The 20,040-nt window shown below is 45.9% G+C and overlaps 1 protein-coding gene and 1 pseudogene across 1 annotated transcript in view; both read left to right on the forward strand.

Annotated features, from left to right (window-relative positions):
* The first annotated feature begins 3,142 nt into the window (after positions 1-3,142).
* On the forward strand, positions 3,143-3,227 carry LOC134292812 (U2 spliceosomal RNA; annotated as a pseudogene).
* A 4,390-nt stretch (positions 3,228-7,617) lies between these two features.
* Positions 7,618-20,040, forward strand: part of sspo (SCO-spondin) — a 118,696-nt gene continuing 106,273 nt past the window's right edge. Inside the window, exons 1-11 of the mRNA XM_062957862.1 lie at positions 7,618-7,724; positions 9,689-9,862; positions 10,737-10,819; positions 11,356-11,526; positions 12,487-12,707; positions 13,082-13,187; positions 15,518-15,676; positions 16,403-16,485; positions 18,047-18,178; positions 18,281-18,428; positions 19,520-19,760. Coding sequence (XP_062813932.1) covers positions 7,627-7,724; positions 9,689-9,862; positions 10,737-10,819; positions 11,356-11,526; positions 12,487-12,707; positions 13,082-13,187; positions 15,518-15,676; positions 16,403-16,485; positions 18,047-18,178; positions 18,281-18,428; positions 19,520-19,760 — 1,616 coding nt within the window. The 5' untranslated portion in view covers positions 7,618-7,626. The remainder of the gene's footprint in view (positions 7,725-9,688; positions 9,863-10,736; positions 10,820-11,355; positions 11,527-12,486; positions 12,708-13,081; positions 13,188-15,517; positions 15,677-16,402; positions 16,486-18,046; positions 18,179-18,280; positions 18,429-19,519; positions 19,761-20,040) is intronic.

The following is a 20,040-nucleotide window of genomic DNA, read 5'->3' on the forward strand; positions in this document are numbered from 1 at the left end:
AGCTAGTATATATATACACAATATATATCACACACACACCAATTTAACAAAGTTTCAGCCACAAAAACAAAGTTTCTGAAGTAGAACAATGACTTTCACAGTAAAGACAACCCAATTTAACAGGAAACAAGACTTTCAAACCAGGAACAGATTTCTGCAATTATTAAAAAATGGTTTATTATAAAAGCTATGAAAATTGTCCAAAAATCAGAGGATAAGGGAAACGTTCCAAATTTTGGTGAGCTATCAGTGTTAAATGTGTTCTACCACTGTACCAAGATTGAAGAAGATCACTCAAAAAATGAGGGTGGGAGAGTCCTGTAAAGTCCTCTCCCTCTGTGCTGTTTTTGGGAATTGCGCATGCGCGTCCGCCATTAACGAATTAATTTAGAAAATAACGAATTTCCGTTAATTTCGAAAATTTTTGGGGGCCAAATTCGGAAATACCATCAGAAACGAAAAGCTGCCCCCCTCTAGTTTTGAAACGAGTTTAGAATCAAATTTTTCATGGATCGATCAAGCCTAGTAGAGACTTATCCAACATAAACGGGCCGGCAGAACGTTGGATAAGCGAATGTGTGTTGGATAATAAGGAGGGATCAAGGAAAAGCCTATTCTTCTATCTATATATATAAATGAGTGATGGCATCATGGCGACCCACAAAACAACAAAACTACAGGCTCCCCAACCTCGAAATTTGACAACACAACCCATCACCCACGCCTCTAGGTTGATACAACAAAAAGAAAAGAAAAACAAAGTCCTAATTAGAGGGAGAGCAATTACTGTTTTTATCTATTTATTTATTTATTTATTTTTCAAACTTATATGCCACCACTACTCCTAGGATTCGGAGCGGCTTACAAGAACTGGCTAAAATCAACAATTTAAAAAAACATCTTAAAAACATCTTTTAAAAACATCTTAAAAACATCAACAACAGAACTCAAAAGCCTTTTATCCGATTGCTGCCAGTTTTAGAGGGCTAATCTCTGCCCACTTGGTCTCCTAGCAACCAACTCAGCCAAGGGACAGCCAGGGTTCAGTTAGGGGACAGGCAGATTTAGGCCTCACTTAGGCCTCTTCCACAGATTATCTAATTTGCACTGGATTATATGGCAGTGTAGACTCAAGGCCCTTCCACACAGCTATATAACCCATTTATAATCTTATATTATCTGCTTTGGATTATCTTGACTCCACACTGCCATATAATCCACTTCAGTGTGCATTTTATACAGCTGTGAAGAAGGAGCCTCATATAATCCAGTTCTAAGCAGATAATATAAGATTATCAATATACAGTAGAGTCACTTATCCAACATAAACAGGCCGGCGGGATAAGTGAATATGTTGGATAATAAGAAGGGATTCAGGAAAAGCCGATTAAACATCAAATTAGGTAATCGTTATACAAATTAAGCACCAAAACATATTATACAACAAATTTGACAGAAAAAGTAGTTCCATGCGCAGTAATGCTATGTAGTAATTACAGTAGAGTCTCACTTATCCAACGTTCTGGATTATCCAACACATTTTTGTAGTCAATGTTTTCAATACATCGTGATATTGGAGCTAAATTCGTAAAAACAGTAATTACTACGTAGCATTACTGCGTATTGAACTACTTTTTCTGTCAAATTTGTTGTATAACATGATGTTTTGGTGCTTAATTTGTAAAATCATAACCTAATTTGATGTTTAATAGACTTTTCCTTAATGCCTCCTTATTATCCAACATATTCGCCTATCCAACATTCTGCCAGCCCATTTATGCTGGATAAGTGAGACTCTACTGTAATAATTTTTTTTTTTCGTGTCAGGAGCAACTTGGATCTGGCTACCAGTATTAAAAAACTCAAAAATCAAAACAATAAATGAGAAGCAACACTCTGAAAACAGAAGAGTTCCAAGGGCAGCAAATGACTCTTTTGCAGGTTTGTGATCCCACCAGTTCTTTGCTGCTGGGAGGTGGTACTTGAGGCATAAGTTCCAATGAATCCTTTGGGCCACACAGTTGTGCCTCTGTTTGTAGTCTGTCTGTGCGATTTTCTTACAGCAGCTGAGGATATGATCAATGGTTTCGTCGGTTTCCTTGCACAGTCTGCATTTTGGGTCATCAGCTGATTTTTCGATCTTGGCCTGAATGGCCTTTGTCCTGATGTCTTGCTCCTGGGCTGCAAGGATCAGGCCTTCTGTCTCCTTCTTCAGGGTCCCATTCGGGAGCCAGAGCCAGGTCTTCTATTATTATTATTATTATTATTATTATTATTATTATTATTAATGGCCTTTGTCCTGATGTCTTGCTCCTGGGCTGCAAGGATCAGGCCTTCTGTCTCCTTCTTCAGGGTCCCATTCGGGAGCCAGAGCCAGGTCTTCTATTATTATTATTATTATTATTATTATTATTATTATTATTATTATTATTATTTGCCTTTGTCCTGATGTGTTGCTCCTGGGCTGCAAGGATCAGGCCTTCTGTCTCCTTCTTCAGGGTCCCATTCGTGAGCCAGAGCCAGGTCTTCTATTATTATTATTATTATTATTATTATTATTATTATTATTAATGGCCTTTGTCCTGATGTCTTGCTCCTGGGCTGCAAGGATCAGGCCTTCTGTCTCCTTCTTCAGGGTCCCATTCGGGAGCCAGAGCCAGGTCTTCTATTATTATTATTATTATTATTATTATTATTATTATTATTAATGGCCTTTGTCCTGATGTCTTGCTCCTGGGCTGCAAGGATCAGGCCTTCTGTCTCCTTCTTCAGGGTCCCATTCGTGAGCCAGAGCCAGGTCTTCTATTATTATTATTATTATTATTATTATTATTATTAATGGCCTTTGTCCTGATGTCTTGCTCCTGGGCTGCAAGGATCAGGCCTTCTGTCTCCTTCTTCAGGGTCCCATTCGGGAGCCAGAGCCAGGTCTTCTATTATTATTATTATTATTATTATTATTATTATTATTATTATTATTAATGGCCTTTGTCCTGATGTCTTGCTCCTGGGCTGCAAGGATCAGGCCTTCTGTCTCCTTCTTCAGGGTCCCATTCGTGAGCCAGAGCCAGGTCTTCTCCTTATCAGCTTTTCCTTCAATTTTGTCAAGGAACTTTCCATGCAATGTTTTGTTGTGCCAGCTGTCGCTTCTTGGCCTTTTGGCTAAGATCAAGTGTATTATTATTATTATTATTATTATTTATTACAGTACTTGTACCCCACCCTTCTCACCCAATAGGAGACTCAGGGCAGCTTACAATAAAAACACATATATAAAAATAATACAGAACTTTAAATCAATTAAAATTAAATATAGTAAACAATATAGTAAACAATGGGCCGAAACTAACAAAATGAAGTTCAGCAGGGACATATGCAAGATACTTCACTTCGGCAGAAAAAATGGAAATCAAAGAGACAGAATGGGGGACGATGCCTGGCTTGACAGCAGTGTGTGCGAAAAAGATCTTGGAGTCCTTGTGGACAACAAGTTAAACATGAGCCTACAATGTGATGCGGCAGCTAAAAAGCCAATGGGATTCTGGCCTGCATCAAGAGGGGAATAGCGTCTAGATCCAGGGAAGTCCTGCTCCCCCTCTTTCTATTCTGCCTTGGTCAGACCACACCTGGAATCACACTGGGTCCAATTTTGGGCACCACAGTTGAAGGGAGATGTTGACAAGCTGGAAAGCGTCCAGAGGAGGGCGACTAAAATGATTAAGGGTCTGGAGAACAAGCCCTATGAGGAGCGGCTTAAAGAGCTGGGCATGTTTAGCCTGCAGAAGAGAAGGCTGAGAGGAGACATGATAGCCATGTACAAATACGTGAAGGGAAGTCATAGGGAGGAGGGAGGGAGCTTGTTTTCTGCTGCCCTGCAGACTAGGACACAATGGAGCAATGGCTTCAAACTACAGGAAAGGAGATTCCACCTGAACCTCAGGAAGAACTTCCTCACTGTGAGAAGGGCTGTTCGGCAGTGGAACTCTCTGCCGCGGACTGTGGTGGAGGCTCCTTCTTTGGAGGCTTTTAAGCAGAGGCTGGATGGCCATCTGTCGGGGGTGCTTTGAATGCGATTTCCTGCTTCTTGGCAGAAAGGGGTTGGACTGGATGGCCCATGAGGTCTCTTCCAACTCTACTATTCTATGATTCTATGATTCATAAAAATATACATATAAATATACAATTGGTGCATTTCAAGTCTAAAAAACTGGGTCTATCATTGAGTTCTAAAGCGTGTAGTAGTAATTGATGCTGCTATTATTGTTCGAAGCCCTGGCCCCACAACCAGGTCTTAACGTTTCTATGGAAAGACAGGAGGGTGGGAGCCATGAAGTGGAGTGGAATCTCTTTGTCCAATCCCCATGGGAATTCCACACAGGGGGAAAGGAGCGCTTCTTTTGCATCCAAACTGACCAGCAACCGAGGAGGCCACATATTCTGGGGGGTGGGGAGGGCCAAAGCTAGGTCTGGGGGCCGGGGACCTCCTTGCTGGGGCTTGGGATTCTTTGCAGGAGGATCAGGAGACCAGGAACTGGGGATAAGCCCAGATCCGCATCCGGGACACAGAAGAATGGTGGAGACTCAGAGGGGGGCGGCCGAACACAAAGGAAGAGGCTGGACCAGCTGCTTGGAGCCCCTCAGAGCCACATCCTAGTTACACACAAAACTTTCCCACTGTAATGCTGCCTTTAGTTCCTTCCCTCATGAGAGCTAGCCTTTCAATCCAGAAATGTGAGGATGACAATCAGTGGGGAAGGAGCATGTGCACAAGGCAGGGCCATCCCTCCGGTTTGGGGTCTGAACGTTAGAGGACCTCTCCAAGGTGCTGAACCTCTTTTGACACCACAGAGTGGCCCCGTTCTTGACATCTTCATGCTCAGAAGAGTTGCTTAATGTGTTGTCGAAGTTGCTTAATGCTTTCCCCATTTCCTCGTCTGTCCAGAAGACTTTATGGATGATGTCTGCAAACCAGGCCTCCCCAAAACTTGGTTTGCTGTTGAGCACTGACCCACCCCTCCCTGCTTTAAGAGAACCCTCCTTGATGGGAAATTGGGCAGCAGGCGGCCCAAGGCAAGGAAAACACCCCAGCACCATAAGGGAGTGGTAATAGGTCCAACTCCATTAGCAGTACAATAGTAACTTCTTCATGATGGCACAGTGGGTTAAACCACTGAGCTGCTGAACTTGTTGACTGAAAGGCCAGCAGTTCAAATCCAGGGAGCAGAGTAAGCTATTTATTTATTTACAGTATTTATATTCCGCCCTTCTCACCCCGAAGGGGACTCAGGGCGGATTACAATGAACACATATATGGCAAACATTCAATGCCAATAGACAAACAACATTCAGTTTTAGACAGACACAGAGGCATTTTTAACATCTTTCCAGCTTCACGATTCCGGCCACAGGGGGAGCTGTTGCTTCACCGTCCATTGGTGGCTGTTCTTCCTCTTCTTTTCTTCGTGAGCAGTTTTATGGTGTTGTAGATTAGTTAAATTAGCCTCCCGCATAAAGCGTCTCTAAATTTCCCTAATTGACAGATTCAACTGTCTTTCGGGGCTGCTAGGTCAACAGCAAGCCGGGGCTACCACTGTCAGCTCCAGCTTCTGCCAACCTAGCAGTTCGAAAGCATGCCAATGTGAGTAGATCAATAGGTACTGCTCCAGCAGGAAGGTAACGGTGCTCCATGCAGTCATGCCAGTGACCATATGACCTTGGAGGTGTCCACGGACAATGCCGGACCTTCGGCTTAGAAATGGAGCTGAGCACTAACCGCCAGAGTCCGACACGACTGGACTTAACGTCAGGGGAAAACCTTGACCTTTATCTAATAGGTACAACTCCATTAGCAATACAAAAGTAACTTCTCCACAGATCCTGCTGCCTCTGTCCCGTGCAATGCCAACTGCTGCTTCCTTAAGCCAAAAACCTATTTTGATGTTTATTAGTCTTTTCCTTAATTCCTCCTTGTTATCCAACATTTTCGCTTATCCAATGTTCTGCTGGCTCGTTTGTTTTGAATAAGTGAGACTCTACTGTATTGGGAAGCTGGTAAAAAGACTTTATATAAAGTAACTAGCTGTGCCCGGCCACGCGTTGCTGTGTTGTTGTCTGGTGGTGTTGGTGAGAAATTGTTGAGGTAGTGGTGGTATTGAATGTCTGTTGTATGGCTGTCTTTATGTTTAGTATGCACACTGAAGTGGATTATATGGCAGTGTGGAGTCAAGATAATCCAGTTCAAAGAAGATAATATAAGATTCTAAATGGGTTATATAGATGTGGAAGGGCCTTGAGTCTACACTGCCATATAATCCAGTTAAAATCTGATAATCTGTGGAAGAGGCCTAAGTGAGGCCTAAGTCTTCCTGTCCCCTGGGCTGAGTAGGTTTGCCAGGAGACCAAGTGGGCGGAGCTTAGCCTTCTAACTGGCAGCAATTGGATAAAAACTATTATTTCTCTCCCTGTAATTAGGACTTTATTTTTCTTTTCTTTTTGTTGTATCAACCTAGAGGCGTGGATGATGGGTTGTGTTGTCAAATTTCGAGGTTGGGGGCCCTGTAGTTTTGTTGTTTTGTCTGCTGCCCTGATGCCATCACTCTTTTATATATATAGATGCTTCTTTGGTCAGTGAGGGATGCCTGTACCCCATGATGATGATGATGATGATGATGATTTTATTTTTATATCCCACCACCATATCCTTGGGAACTTGGGGCGGCTCACATGGGGTGAAGCCCGACAACACAATTGAAATAAAAATCAACAAAAAATACATAGTACACAATTCACCGTATAAAAATAAAATAGAAGAACAATACAGTATAAAATAGCAATATTATAAAAATAATTAATAATATCAACAAGATGTTAGTGACAGCGAAGGAGTAGCAGATTCAGGCAGAGAAAAGAAGAAAAGCCAGCAGCACTGTTTCTCCTTGCGTCCTGGACTCCAAGCAATCGTCCAGAGCAACGGCACCAACTGACCCCTTGATAATCCACCCCTGGGGTGTGTCTTTGTGTCCGAACCGGTGATGCCGGACATACGGCGGAAGAAGTGCACCAATCCCAAGGTCTACAAATGCTCCCAAAGCAGATGATCCTCTTAATATAAAAGCACCTTCCTCCAGAACCTGGAGAGAGATCCGGGCTGAATTTCCATGCGCTTGGCTCCAGCAGGTAAGCAGAAGTTGGTAGAAAGTGGTTCAGGTGTGAGCACAATTCTCTGTATATATGTGCTGTGCGGAAGTCTCGCCGGATTGTGGGCTGAGATCTCCAAAGGTGGTTAGTGGATTCTTTCTCTATTTCCAGAAGACTTTATGGATGATGATGATTATGGAATTTAAGCAAAATATGTAGCCCTCAATCAGGTATGGGCCAACTTGGGTTCTCCAGGTGTTTTGGACTTCAACTCCCACCATTCCTGACAGCCTCAGGCCCCTTCCTTTTCCCCCTCGGCCGCTTAAGCGGCCGAGGGGGAAAAGGAAGGGGCCTGAGGCTGTCAGGAATGGTGGGAGTTGAAGTCCAAAACACCTGGAGAACCCAAGTTGGCCCATACCTGGTTACAGGACATGAGAGTGGCCTTCTGACCGCCTTGCTTTTTCCAAGGGATAGGCCATCTCTGAAGAGATGGGGAACGTGGAGAGTCCGGCGGGACCTTTCTCTGGACGGCGGCTGGCCCTCTTGGCATGGCTTTTCCTCTGGCAAGCATTGGCAGCTGACCATGGGTAAGGCATGGGTCTATATCTCTCCCATGGCTGTGAATATGTCATGGCTCAGAAGCATCTGCGTGGAGCGCAAGTCTCTAAGGGGTCCCCGTATCTCCCAGTGAGTGAGTTCTAAATTGCAAAGCGGGGGTGCATCTGCGCTGTGGAATGAATGCAGAATGTAGAATTGAGTCCACATGAACTGCCATTACCCAATGCCATGGAAAGCTGGTTGTTGTAGTTTGGGGGAACACCCACACTCTTTGCCACGGAAGGCTAAATAATAATAAAAATAATAATAATAATAATATAAAATAATAATAATAATGAATAACATGCTTTATTTATATTATGTTATACAATTGACAAGGACAGACAATACATAAACAGAGGTAAAGGCTTCCCCCATTAACATACTTTATTTATTTATTTATTTATTCGTGTCAGGAGCAACCGGAGTTGCTTCTGGAGTGAGAGAATTGGCCGTCTGCAAGGACGTTGCCCAGGGGATGCCCGGATATTTTGATGTTTTACCATCCTTGTGGGAGGCTTCTCTCATGTCCCCACATGGAGCTGGAGCAGATAGAGGGAGCTCATCCACGCTCTCCCCGAGTGGGATTCGAACCTGGCAGCTTTCAGGTCAGCAACCCAACCTTCAAGTCACAAGGTTTTTATCCCCTAGGCGACCGGAGGCTCCAACATACTTTATTTATAGCATGTTATACAATTTACAAGGACAATACAATACATAAACAGAGGTAAAGGCTTCCCCCATTAACATACTTTATTTATAGTATGTTATACAATTTACAAGGACAGACAATACATAAACAGAGGTAAAGGCTTCCCCCATTTTTCCATTTCCGGCATCTTGGGGGAGGGGGGGGGCTGTCACTCCATCTTCCATGCTGAGGGTTTTTGTCGTCCTTGGACTTGCTTCTGATCGAATCTCCAGCATGTCCTTATGGGTGCCTTTTATTACCTCCCCACGTAAAAAGGTACCTATTTATTTACTCATATTTCTGTTTTCGATCTGCTAGGTGGGCAGGGAGCTGGGGCTGATGGTGGGTGCTCACCCTGAACCAGGCTTGAACTGCCAACCTTTCTTCTTCTTTTTTTAAAAATTTTTTTGTATTAAAGTTTCAATAGTTAAATACAGCGAAAATGTGAGAACAATTTTTTGATAGGAAAGGTAGGTGAAAGGATAGAATAAATCGAGAATAAAATTAAAAAAGAAATCTACACCAACAATTCATCAAAATCCAGAAAAAATATAAAATAAGAAAAGAGAAAAAACAAAATGAAAAATAAGAATATTGATTAAAATGAAAATATTACTAATAGAAAACAGGAAAAAAGAGAAAGAATATATATATATGTATATTTGACTTCCGTTCTTCCTCTTTATGCCCTTAATGGTATGGGTGTAAGCCCATAAACCCTATTAGGCTCAGTAGAAATTACACAGTAATACTGTTTTAGTCTTTTCCTCCCTTTTTGATACTCCTGATGCTTTTAAAAGTGTTTATTTGCTCTTGTTTATGTAATCTTCAAAAATTGACCAGTCATTTTTATACCTTTACCATTGCTCTGTTTTAATTTTTAAAAGTCAGTTTATCCATATTCTTTATTTCCGAACTGCCAGGCTTTCGATCAGCAGGATTTTCTGCAGCTTAGCGGTTTAACCCGCTGTACTAAGCCCGGCCCCTTAGCACTGACCTTGTGAAACTACAACTCCCCTGATTCCATACTGTAGGGTCATGGCAGTTTAAAGGTCTCATAAACTCCACTCATTCTACAGCAAGCATGGGCAAACTTCAACCCTCCAGGTGTTTTGGACTGGGATCTCTTAAGTCCCTTGGGGTCACCATTCCCCTGACCAGTATCATAAGCACTTGCAAAAATGAAGCATACAGGTGAGTCTGGGGGACACGGGGCCCCTCTTGTTGGCTCTGCTCAGGCCTCTTGTCATCTTCTGGGCTCAGGCGCTGGTGCGAGAGGCAGGTGCAAGTGACGGAGGAGGAGGTGGTGGCCCCGCGGCAGGAGGAAGCCGTGCCTTGCGCAGAGGTCTACCGCTACAACATGGCCGGATGGCTTCTTGACCAGGAGAGGATGCGCCGGGTTGGCGGCAGAGCAGAGGGCCTGTGCTACGTCTACAAGTGAGTAAGAGAGTGGCTAAACAGATGGGAGAGGAGAGCAGAGAAGGACGAAGCCACAGGGATGGATGCCAGAGAGACAAAGAGGGGTAGGGCTTGGTAAGGCAAGTTTTTCTTCTTCGTGGTCTTTGTGAAATTGCACATATGGTCATGCAAATTTCACAGATCACCACTCAAAGAATCACGGTTACAGGTGTGTAACCATTACTTCTTGTAAACAGTATTGCTGTGAATTACTGTATATACTCGAGTATAAGCCTAGTTTTTCAGCCCTTTTTTAGGGCTAAAAAAGCTCCCCTCGGCTTATACTCGAGTGAGGATCCTGGCTGGCTTATGTTCGGGTCGGCTTATACTCAAGTATATAGGTAATCAGACTTAGACAGTCCTATCTTATTAAAGTCTTATTATTATGATCATAAATTACAATTTTATGTAAACATTCAAAAACATTGAACCTATGGATGGCTCAAATAATGTAATTTTATTAGTATCTATTTTTATTTTTATTTTTGAAATTTACCAGTAGCTGCTGCATTTCCCACCCTCGCCTTATACTCGAGTCAATAGGTTTTCCCAGTTTTGTGATAAAGTTAGGTGCCTCGGCTTATATTCAGGTCGGCTTATACTCGAGTATATACGGTATATCTTTCTGGGTTTTGCTCTGGCCCCTTCCTGCTCTTTGAGTGTATAAGTCCATTCCAACAGTTTTTCCATGTCTTTGTCTTATTTGGATGCAGCCCCCCATGCGCACAAGGAACAATGTCATGACTATCACATCTATTTGGACAACTAGAATAGTTGTGGGGTTTCTTCTCTTAGCAAGAGGGGTCCCAATTGTCTTGCTGCCCCCCTCCTGTTTGCATCTCTCCCACTGCAGGCCAGAGGACACGAGGCCCACGGTGTGGAACCGGACGGTGCGCACTTGTTGCGAGGGCTGGAGTGGGCCCCACTGCTCCGAGGGTAAGGCTGGCTGGACCAGGTTGTCACAGGGGTCGAGGGAGGGAAGCGTGGTGTAGCTCTGGTGCCGACAGGCTTGGAGAATAATGGAAGTCAAAAGTTTGTTGATTTGGATACCTCTTGGCTAGTCCAGAGTAGACCTTCTGGCCAACTCTCTCTTGGCGTCACAAGCCATTTTAATTAGTAACTATGGGGAGGGAAGGAGCCTAGGGGAGATATCAGGGTGATGGCCTCCCGGTGTTTCCTATTAGCGTCATGCAATGGATCCACTTTGAGGTTCAGTCCAAATGTTAACGGAGGTGCCCAAGATGCTGACACTGTTTTGAGGGAGTGGAACCTTGTGCAGCTCCTTTCAGGTCTGGACTGACCCCCAGAGTGGCTTCACCTCCCTGACACCAGACCTCTCCTTGATCAGGAGCAACAAGGACAAGAGGCCTTCTCTTCTCCAATTTCAGCTCCCAAAATCAAAACAGGTGTTATCACTACGTCACCCACTGCTGGTGCCACCTTTGCCGTTCCCTCTCTGTCTATTCTTCCAGGGAAGGCCTCCGTGGGCCGCTGCTTCTCCACGTGGCAGTGCCAGGACGTGCCGGGGCTCCAGAACGCCTCGCTGCTCAGCCTGGAGGAGTGCTGCCGACACCTCTGGGGGCACAGCTGGCAGAACGCCTCCTCCCTCCTCTGCTTCGGCTGCTCCTCCCTCCCCCTGGAAGGTGGGTGCCAGGTGGTGGTGGGGCTTCGTGGGAGGCAGGGGACCCTCACCCCTGCCCTCCTGCTCCTCTCTTTCCCTTCTTGGACCCATCCATGCTACACACCAGGCTGACTAAGAGATGGGAAAGGGCCACTGCTTGTTGGGAAGTTGCTGTGAAAAAACAATGTGTTCTCATTCCTCATCAGCAGCATTCTCCTCCCTACACTCCTCCTCTTCCTCCTCCTCCCCGGTCCATTCCCAGGGATGTTGGGAATGGTAGTCCAACAGTTCTTCCTAATGTTCAGGTAGTTCCACCTGAACATCAGGAAGAACTTCCTCTCTGTGAGAACTGTTTGACAGCGGAACTCTCTGCCATGGAATGTGGTGGAGGCTCCTTCTTTGGAGGCTTTTAAGCAGAAGCTAGATGGCCATCTGTCAGGGGTGCTTTGAATGTGATTTCCTGCTTCTCGGTAGGGAATTGGGCTGGATAGCCCATGGAATCCCTTTCAACTCTATGACTCTATGATTCCAACAGACCCTGAGGCCACCTGGTGAAATGGGAAGCTCCAGTCCACAGGACACAGACTTTTGAGGCCAGCTCTCCTTGGGACTGTCTTGGTCTCTTTTGGCTCCATAGAAATCTCCCTGTATCTTTTTGTATATCTGAACCAAGACACCAAATGCCTAAGCAAATGTACAATTGAACGTGTACTGCACTCCCTTGTGCAGGGGCCGCATGCATCAATGCCTAACGCATCTCCATGAGTGATGCCATTGCATGAGCAGTTCCACATTTTGAGGGACTCAACAACCTGGTTTCACTTTTGCAGCCTTGTGCCTTCATCAGATGCCAAGTATTGGCTGGCAGCACCTGTCTTTAATGTTTCAGACCAGTCCTCCCTTTTCTGGAGCTCAACACCCACCAGCCAAGGCTCAAGGGGCCAAGGGCTGTGGGCTGACTCTTCTCCTTCCTTCTCCCCAGAGGACCTGCCCTCCCGCTCCTTGCTCCGGCCACTGGGCCCCACAGCTCTCCTGCTGCGCTCAGGGCATCACGGGCGCCCCTTTGCCACCTGCGTGACGTGGGCCGGCTTCCACTACCGCTCCTTTGACGGCAAGCACTTCCGCTTCCACGGCACCTGCACCTACGCCTTGGCCGCTGCCTCCGACGGCACCTGGGCCATCTATCTCTCCTTCGGGGGCTGCGCGCCAGGCCAATGCTCCAGGGTAAGATTGGGGTGGGGCCACCCCAGGCCAGGTGGGCCCTGGATTGAGCTCTAGGTCAGCAATACAACTCGGGCATATGCTCCAGTGCCAACCAGAGGCTTCCACCTCAGCAGGAGGTGAGTCTGAACTTTGAAGGAGCTCTCCAAGGGGATTCCCAGCACCCAATGGGAAGATATTTAGACGTTCATACTAAAACATGGAGTAGATTAACATATTGCTGACATGGGAGCCCTCCAGTAGGTTCTGCAGCGAGGTCAGGGGAAAGGAGGCAAAAGGACTCTGCTGTTGACCAGGGTTCAGTGCTGGGATTGAGGAGCTGTGGCCAGCTGCACCCACTGCCCCTTTCTCCCCAGCAGACCCTCCGGATGCTCTTTGGCCTGGACCAGGTTGTGGCCGAGGGACGGAACGTCTCCATAAACGGGGTTGCGGTGCCAGAAGGAGAAGCGCGCTTGCAGAAAGGTGAGAAGACCAAGGCAGGTGCTTTTGGGGACCTGGATGGGGCATCAACACCTGCTGGGGTTGGAAGTAGGGACGCAGATCCTCCCTAGATGGCAGGAAGGCCTTCCGTCGACAAGGTCCCCCATGACCTTCTGGCAAGGAAACTAGTCCAATGTGGGCTACAGTTGGGTGGGTCTGTAATTGGCTAAGTGAATGAACGCAGAGGGTGATTCTCCCCAGTGCTGCTTCTTCATCCTGAAAGAAGTCACAAGTGAAGTGCCGAAAGCAAGGGTCTGTCCTGGTCCCAGTTCTGTTCAGGATCTGCATTAATGACAGATGAAGGGTTAGAAGGCGGGATCATCACATTTGCAGATGGGACCCAATGGGGAGGGAGAGCAAAGACTCCAGAAGACAGGAGCAGAATCCAAAACGATCCTCACAGATGGCCAAAATGAACACAATGAACCTCAACAGGGACAAATGCAAGAGACTCCACCTAGGCAGAAAAAAGGAAAGGCACAGAGACAGAAGGGGGAACGATGCCTGGTTTGACAGCATTGCGTGTGAAAAACATCTTGGAATCTTGTGGGGAGGAAGGGGAACAGGAGCCAGGAATGTGATGCGGCAGCTCAAAAAGCCAATGGGATTTTGGCCTGCATAAAGAGGAGTCTAGTGCCTAGATCAGGCATGGGCCAACTTGGGCCCTCCAGGTGTTTTGGACTTCGATTCCCACAATTCCTAACAGCCGATCAGCTGTTAGGAATTGTGGGAATCGAAGTCCAAAACACCTGGAGGGCCCAAGTTGGCCCATGCCTGGCTTAAATCCAGGGAAGTCATGCTATGCCTCTATCCTGCATTGGCCAGACCACTTTGCCTGGAATCCCAATGTGTCCATTCTTTCTATCGGGGGAGATATGTTTGCATTTTTTTCAATAGTTTTTCTCACCCACCCACTTTCACAAAACCCCCTTATAAACAGAAACCCTACCTGAGACCTTGTTTGCAGAGACACAAAAGCAGTTTGGATTCCATGCAAAAAGCGAAAACAAAAAACCTAAACTTTCTGCTGCACGATCAGCATATTTGGCTCAAGATGCATCACTTTCTCCCCCAAAGTGTCACATCAATTAAATTTTCAGGAAAAAGATCCTGGTGAGCAAAACTGTCTTGAAGAGGCCGGCCTTTTTCTGGATGAGGAGGCTTCGACACATTGAGATTCCCTGTCTTAAGGGCAGGAGGTCGGCCACAACCCTTCTTGCAGCTGACGGAGAAGAGGAGATGGGCAGCAAAGCTGTTCTGGGTTTTAATCTGAATTGCAAAGGAGCCATTTGAAGTGCTGGACCTGGTCCTCAACACATGCTTAACCCAGGGGTCCTCAAACTTTTGAAGCCGAGGGCCGGTCCACAATCCTTCAGACTGTTGAGGGGCCGGATTATCATTTGAAAAAGAAATACAAACAAATTCCGAGGCACACTGCACATGTCTTATTTGTAGTGCAAAAACAACGACAACAACAAGAACAAGAACAATGAAAGAACAATACAATATTTAAAAATAAAAACAGTTTTAACCAACATACATTGATCAGGATTTCAATGGGAAACGTGGTCCTGCTTCTGGCCAATGAGATAGTCAAGTTAATTAGGGTTGTTGTTGTTGTTGTTGTTGTTGTTGTTGTGTGCCTTCAAGTCATTTCAGAGTTTGGGTGAGCCTAAGTCTAAAATTTATTTATTTATTTATTTATTATTTACTGCATTTATTTACTACATTTGTATCACACCCTTCTCACCCCAAAGGGGACTCAGAGTGGCTTACAAATTATATGTACATACAATATATTATATTATTAGCATAGCACAATATTAGCATTATATATTACTATATTGAACTATGCCACAATACTGTAATATTATTAGTAATATTATATGTAATATAGAATATATAATTAATATTATATGGTATTATTATTAGTGTTATATTGTATTACATTTTAATATTATTATCAATATTATATGTATATACAATATATTATAAAACTGAGGGTGGGGGCCAGGTAAATGACATTAGTTGGGGCCTTAGTTTGGGGACCCCTGGCTTAACCCCTTAGGCAGCTCTTTTAAGCTTTGCACTATGGGTGCAAATATGTGAATATTCAGATTCAAAATCCTAGAAACCTCCCCGTTCACATCTTCCTGTGATTCTGCAAAGGAAACACGAAGTGGGGCAGAAAGCCATCTGCACCAGTCTTGGGTCTCGCCCTGGTTGCATTCTCTTTTTTCTTCCCTCTGCCCACCTTTGCTGCCCCATTGCCCCATCCTTCTTCTCCTTCTCTCCTCCCTTGCTTTGTCCAGGCATCAGTGTTTGGTGGCTGGGGGACTTTGTCTTTGTGGAGAGCGGCCTGGGCGTCCGGGTCAAGTCTGACGGGCGCCACACCGTCCACGTCACGGTTGGCGCGGACCAGAGAGGGGTCACCCGAGGTCTCTGCGGGGTCTACAATGATGATCCGGCAGGTAAACCCCTCCTTTTGTCGTCCCTTGAGGAGAAGAGGTAACGGGCCCTTTGGGGAGCGGAACATGAGACACTTCCACATTTCTCAGTCGGACCTGAGCAAAATTTTATTTATTTATTTACTTACAGTATTTATATTCCGCCCTTCTCACTCCAAAGGGGACTCAGGGCAGATCACATTATACACACATAGGGCAAACATTCAATGCCCATATACACATAGAACCGAGACAGAGACAGACAGACAGACGCAGAGGCAATTTAACCTTCTCCTGAGGGGATGTTCGATTCTGGACACAGGGGGGAGCAGCTGCTTCAACATCCACTCTGACTGCACGTCCTCATTCCAATGTCGTAAATTAGTTAAACTTGCCTCCCCACTTTTATAAGTGGTACCTTATTTCCTACTTGATAGATGCAACTATCTTTCGGGTTGCTAGGTCAGCAACGAGCAGGGGCTATTTTTAATTTTTAATTGACGGGTGCTCACCCTGCCACGGGCTGGCTTCGAACTCATGACCTCATGGTCAGAGTGATTTATTGCAGCAGCTGCTTACCAGCCTGCACCACAGCCCGGCCCCTCTGGGTTCACTGGGCCATTTTCCTTCTGATTTTGGGGTGATGCTTGTCTATCATTCTGGGGAATTGGGGGGGGGGGAGACACGGGGGCATCTTCTCTTTCTTTCCATCTTCCTTGCCTTCCTTTCCGTTCTCCTTTTCTGTCCCAGATGACTTCCTGCGCCTGGGAGGGGACCTGGTGGCTTCGGCAGCTGGCTTCGGCAATTCGTGGCGTGTCCCAGATTCCAGCTCAGTAAGTGCCAAGCAGATGATGGGTTGCGCATCCCATAATTCCATAGACTGCTGCCATGGTAGTTCAAGTGGAATCATGGTGCTTTAACTGTGCAATATGAAATGCTTCCCAGAGAGGCAACCAAGCTGTTTTCCAAATCAGAAAAAGGTCAGTGCAAGGGATCTTGGGCCACATGGTGTCCCTGCCATGAATACTTTTTAAAACAAAGGTTCTAACAACAACAACAACAATTTTATTTTTGTATCCCGCCACCATTTCCCTGAAAGGGACTCGGAGCAGCTAACATGGGACCAAGCCCAAACAGTTACAATAAAACAAAATACATACAAGACACACAACTACATCCAGTAAAATGCTTATATAATAACAAAGTAAAACAAAACATAGTAACAGTAGCATAATAAAACAAAGTGTAAACAGTATAAAATTTGAAACTTTAATTTGTTTATTGCTGTTTCTAGTGTGAAACATACAGACATACAGATTCTATGTAACTACATTGGATACACAACAAACATACTACAGTTACATTGGCTAACAAACAGACAAAGGGGATTACATTTCACTCAGCATTCACACACATGTACATGAATCCATCCTCATGCATGCACCACCATTTCTCCATTCTTCCTCCATGAAGAACATCTCTTAGGCCAGACTACTTCCTTTCAAATCTGCCAATGCACAGTTCCAAAACTCCAAAATGCCAAAAAGAACATGACTCCAAAATGCACTCTTTTCTCTTCCCTTGAGAAAAAGAGGCAACGTGACCACACTGCATCCCATTGCAGATCTGCCATTCCCAAATGCCTACACTATCTCTGTGCTTCCCATCGAGCAGAGCATAGCCGGTGAACAGCTCCCTGTCTGTCACACTCTTTGGATTGTAAGAAGGTCTGCTATATTACAACATTTCACTGATGTTGTCCCAAAGTTGTAAATTAATGATAAACTTTTCCCATCCTGGAACGAGTTGATTCCATCTCAGCTTCTTGGCAGATGTTGACTCTTCTTGATTGGTGTCGATAATGCAAGGCTTCTCTTGACTTCCTTCTTATTAACATAAGGAACCTTGCAAACATTTCCTTAACTTAATAGAGCCATTGCCTTTGACCAATGTAAACACATGGGTTTTCCCCAAAAGTTCATCCAGTCAGCCAATGTTGACAGATGTAAACATTTATCTTATCACTGTCACAATTCTTATCACAGTTCAGCAACATTTAATTACAGTTCAGCAAGCAGGTAGTTAATCATTGCAGGCCTTAATATTTTTGAATGGTGTCTTCAAATCATTAGTCTCATTCATTCATTCATTCATTCCATATAGTTCATTTATACTCACACCTATCACATCCACATTTATCAATTAATGTGACATCCCAGGGGTGCATTTTGTCCAGACCTGGGCTGGAAGGTGCTGCTATGCCAAACTTTTTTGCAGTCCACTCTTACACTCCCACCAGTGGGCACTTGTTGTCTTCCTGCTTTGACCTCAAGGTCCTGGGACATGACCATATGCCCCGGGGTCCTACAGTTTCTCCCCCTTTTTCTGCTGCAGAGTCCCTGTGAGGATGCGGCAGAGGAAACACATAGCTGCCATGCGCCGGTGGTGGGACACACAGCTCAGCAGGAGGCGGCCTCCATTTGCCAACAGTTGATGACCAGCCCCTTTAGCCAATGCCACTCGGAGGTGAGCCGCCTGCCCCTTTCTCATCCCCGTTGCCTCCCTTGTTCTTGTACAAGCCCACCCACTGCCGAGACCATCCATAACGGCTCCTGCCACCCCTGCCAGGTGGACCCCAGTGGCTTCTACGACACCTGCATGTACACCCACTGCAGCCAATCAGGGGAAGGCGCCGTCTGCGAGACCTTTGCCAGCTATGCCCGGGAATGCGCCCAGCACAGCGTCTTGGTCAGCTGGAGGCGCCCTGGGTTCTGTGGTAAGAAAGCCGAGAGAGAACCATGGGAATCATATATTTATCTGAGACCCCAAGGGGCAACCCAAACTACCCTTTCTACCAGGCAGGAACACACAACTTGAGCACTCCTGACAGATGGCCATCCAGTCTCTGTGCAAAGATATAGAGCCCACCACCCCCTGAGACAATCCCTTCCACTATGAAGAGGTCTACAGCTCTTACAGTCAAGGTGTTCCTCAAAATGTTCAGGTGGAATTTCTTGTCCAAAGGCCTTGGAGCAGCAGGAAACAAGCTGGCTCCATCTTCAGATATTGAATCTGACTCTTATCCCATCACTTCTTCTTTGTGGTCTCTATGAAATTGCACATATGGGTTCTTCCACTGATACGCGAAGCACTTCAGAACTCTCGAAGCTCTTAGAGTGAAGTTCTCATCCATATGAGTTTTTCTCTCCATGAGAGAAGAACTCAAATGGATGAATTTCACAGATGACCACTTGAAGAAACACAACTAAGCAACCAGTTCTTCTCATTAATCTCTTCTCCAAGATAGACCTACTTCACTCAGTCAGTCATTCCTCATAAGGCTTCTTCGTTGCCCTTCTCTGGACATGTTTGTTCTGACAGTCTGACCATTCCTTCTTCAAAATACTCCAAAATCTCCAAGTGTCCACATGGGTGGCTAAGGGAAATGTACATGGAAGGCCAGTGGGGCTGAGTGAGGGATCTCCTGAGTGTTGTGTGGTTTCCGGGCTGTATGGCCATGTTCTAGCAGCATTTTCTTCTGTTGTTTCACTGCATCTGTGGCCGGCATCTTCAAAGATCCTCTAAAGACTCCAGCCACAGATGCAGGTGAAACATCAGGAGAAAATGCTGCTAGAACATGGCCATACAGCCCAGAAACCACACAACACCCCAGTGATTCCAGCTGTGAAAACCTTCGACAATACATTGAGAGTCTTCCATGTAGACCTAAGACTCCTGGCAGGTCCCCCTGGGATGATCTGCCCCCTCCCCAAAACACCTGAGTAGAGCCGCCGCCTCCATTGGGGGAGCCTTGTGCCTGGACAGGACAGGTGGTCTCATGCTCCTCCCGTCCTTCCCTCCGGACAGAGAAGCCCTGTGGTCAAGGCCAGCACTACTCGGACTGTGTCTCCTCATGTCCCGCCAGCTGCGCAGCGGTGGGCACCGCAGAGGAGGGCCACTGCCGGGAGGAGTGCGTGAGCGGCTGCGAGTGCCCCCCGGGGCTCTACCTGGAGCAGGGCGCCTGCCTCCCCCAGAGCCAGTGCCCCTGCTTCCACCGGCGCCAGAAGTACGCCCCGGGAGAGACCCTCCAGCAGCACTGCAACCGGTGGTGAGTCACAGGATTTGGAGAATGAGCCCGATGGCTGTCTAGCCCAGCCCAGCCCAGCCCTAAAATACTCCTGAAGGGTGCTCATCCGACCATCCTTGGATCTGTTGAGCCTCCTGGATCAAGGGAAAGATGACCAGGGTGGAGTGGATAACAATGTTACGGGTTTGTAGAAAAAACAAACTGCGTGCAGTCCTGTCCAGACTTATCCAGTCCTTTGTTGTATCCACAATGAGCAAAAGAAAAACAAGCCACGAAAATGGAAGAGAAAATCAAAATTTAC

This window comes from Anolis carolinensis, chromosome 6 (genome assembly GCF_035594765.1).
Source record: "Anolis carolinensis isolate JA03-04 chromosome 6, rAnoCar3.1.pri, whole genome shotgun sequence".
Lineage (NCBI taxonomy): Eukaryota > Metazoa > Chordata > Lepidosauria > Squamata > Dactyloidae > Anolis > Anolis carolinensis.